The 2,768-nt window shown below is 49.0% G+C and overlaps 1 protein-coding gene across 1 annotated transcript in view; it reads left to right on the plus strand.

The window, feature by feature from the left end:
* The window catches only part of GAB3 (GRB2 associated binding protein 3), a 40,864-nt gene that overhangs the window by 5,375 nt on the left and 32,721 nt on the right, over positions 1–2,768 (plus strand). The window contains exons 4-5 of the mRNA XM_007956654.1: positions 325–541; positions 909–1,390. Of these exons, the coding sequence (XP_007954845.1) occupies positions 325–541; positions 909–1,390 (699 nt within the window). The remainder of the gene's footprint in view (positions 1–324; positions 542–908; positions 1,391–2,768) is intronic.

Genomic DNA, 2,768 nt, shown 5'->3' on the forward strand with positions numbered 1-2,768 from the left:
ACACTTGGTGTGTGTGTGTGTATGGAATGAGTCAACAGGGATGTGGGGCAGCTGATAAGGGCCATAAAGGGGCTGTGTGTAGACTAACTGCAGGTTTTTAGGCCAAGAAAGCTTGTTTTTTAAACTTGAATTGACTCACCCTTGGAACATTGGCCTTCTCTCCAGACATTGTTTATAGCTTGGGGAAATGACCTTCTCCACCAGCACAAACACCAGCTGTGATTTGCATCTTATATTTGGTTTCTGAACTGCTGTTTGAGCAATCGTGAGTGAGTGTTACAGACATTCTTCCAATTCTAATCTGGGCAATTGCTTCTCCGGCAGATTCTGTGGAGCACCTCTCTCACACCCCCTCCTCCCGCCAGCCTTCCTCTGCCAGCTCCCTGCACACTACCCGGGCTGCCAGGTCGTCCTTGCCAAGAGACGACCCAAATGCTAATACTTTAGCTGCTGAGGAAACCAGGAGTGAGTCAGAAGTCCTCTTCCTTCCTGACTATCTGGTTCTGTCCAACTGTGAGACGGGAAGACTGCATCCGACCAGGTATGCTTCTGCCCAGACTCCGCCTTGAGCTGGGTCTCCTAACGTCCTCCCCTCTGTTCCCAGAGCCCACCCTGCCTCTTGGTGTGGAGTCTGTTGCCCAAATCAGTCCGTTTAGCTGTTCCATCTTCTAGTGGGTGGGTCTGCCCTCATCGCTGCCTGCAGCTACCGCAGTGGGGACAGATCACTAGGCCATGAAAGATGAAGTGTGCCACATACTGAAGGAGCCATGTGTCTGAGCACTGTGCCTTCCATTTCTACCCTTGCATTTCTATGTGAGTCAGATGCTTGTAAGATGAAAAAAAAGTCACCAGCAGCTGCCGGGCATTTGCAGTCATTCCCTCAAACTTTTATGTTTTTCTTCCCTCAGTCTACCCACGAGATGTGATAGCTGGTCAAACTCGGAGCGGTCATTGGAACCGGCTTCATATGATGATGTCTTTGTGGACTGTCTGCCGTCGCTCGCCTCCAGTAACTTGCTCGACTCCTCATGGCACCCGGATGGGTCTCAGGAGGGGTCTTCTGTGAAGCCTCAGGCTGCCCTGATCAGGAGCAGAGAAAGCAATGGGCCACCCAGGGACCACTTGTCATTTTCACCATTGCTGAAAACTTCCTCCAATGCCACCATGCCGGTGTATGCAAACCTCGATTCCTTGTCCTGTGGGCTCAAAGACGTACACATTACGTCCAATACCCCACCTCCCCGCCCCCCTAAGCCCAGCCATCTCTCTGAATGGCATCAGCAGGAGCAACTCCTGTGGAGTGGGCATAGCGGCATCCAGAACCCAGGATACTATCTGGTTCCAAGAAGAATCTCTCTCTCTGGCTTAGATAACATGAGAACCTGGAAAGGTGAGTGCTGAACGTAAAGATTCAGGGACAAAGAGAAGCCCGGGCAAGGACTGCCTGGCCTGGTTCCTCTTCACTCCTTGTGTCCATATGAGAACTTTACCCAGTGTCCCTTGCTCCTAATGGGACCAGGCACACTGTGGAAGCACACAGCCTGAGTTTTAGCCACTCTCCTCCTCTTAGTGTCCCACCTTCGATACTGAACACCAGGAGAGCTACTTGGTCCCTTAACTGTGTGTTTGTGTGTGGGCTGGGCTGCCTGCTGGAGGTGGCCCTGCGGTTTGTTTGGAGTCACTTGAGAGCTCCCTTGGGGTGAAAGGTGATGGCTTTGCCTTTCCCATGCATCCTGAGGCCTGCGACTGGAGTTCATAGCTCCTCCTGCTTTTCAGCCAGCTCATTAGCCTCAGGCAGCATCTCACCTGGCATGTTCTTTCCACACTCTGACTGCACCCTAGTCAGGTGACTTTTGGCCAAGCTCCCCATCAAGGTGATGCCAATGCAGCCCCAAAACCTTAGTCTGTTGCTAGAACCCTGTTTTGCCACCCTTATCCTCCCACCTGGCTTCCTCTGGCCCTCTGAGGCTGGTGCTGGCCCGCATGAACCCCTCAGTGTGGCTTTTGGGTACTCTTTACTGCTTCCCTCGGCCTCCCCAGCTTTTTGCCATGAACCAATGAAACTAAGCATTTTACCTTCTCTCTTCTGTCAGCCTGTCTTTCTCAAACACACACACACACACACACACACACACTCACACTCCATATATAATAAGCTTCATGCCACTGTCTATCAAGGCCCTGTTTTAAAGTAATTATGGAAGTTTACGGAATGCAAACTCATTTTCAAATTTTATAAATCTCTCATTCTGACATATGATCTGGCATATGATGAAGAACCAATGGTATTGAAGGAGAAAGGCAAAGCTGCAATGAAAGAATTGGCGAAGAACAAGGCTCCGGGAATTGACCGGATACCCACTGAGATGTTTCAACAAACAGATGCCATGCTGGAGGCCCTCACTCAGCTATACGAGGACAGCTACCTGACCAATTGACTGGAAAAAAATCCATATTTGTACCCATTCCAAAGAAAGGTGATCCCACAGAATGTGGAAATTATTAAACAATATCATTAATATATCACACAAGTAAAATCTTGCTGAAGATAATTCAAAAACAGGTGCTGCAGTATATCAACAGAGAACTTCCAGAAATGCAAGCTGGATTCAGAGGAGGATGTGGAATATCACTGCTGATGTCAGATGGATCTTTGGCTGAAGGCAAAGAATACCAGAGAGATGTTTACTTGTGTTTTATTGACTATGCAAAAGCATTCGATTGCGTGGATCATAACAAATTGTGGATAACATTGAGAAGAATGCAAA

This window comes from Orycteropus afer, unplaced genomic scaffold (assembly GCF_000298275.1).
Source record: "Orycteropus afer afer isolate SDZICR_OR568_19922 unplaced genomic scaffold, OryAfe1.0 scaffold00647, whole genome shotgun sequence".
NCBI classification, from domain to species: domain Eukaryota; kingdom Metazoa; phylum Chordata; class Mammalia; order Tubulidentata; family Orycteropodidae; genus Orycteropus; species Orycteropus afer.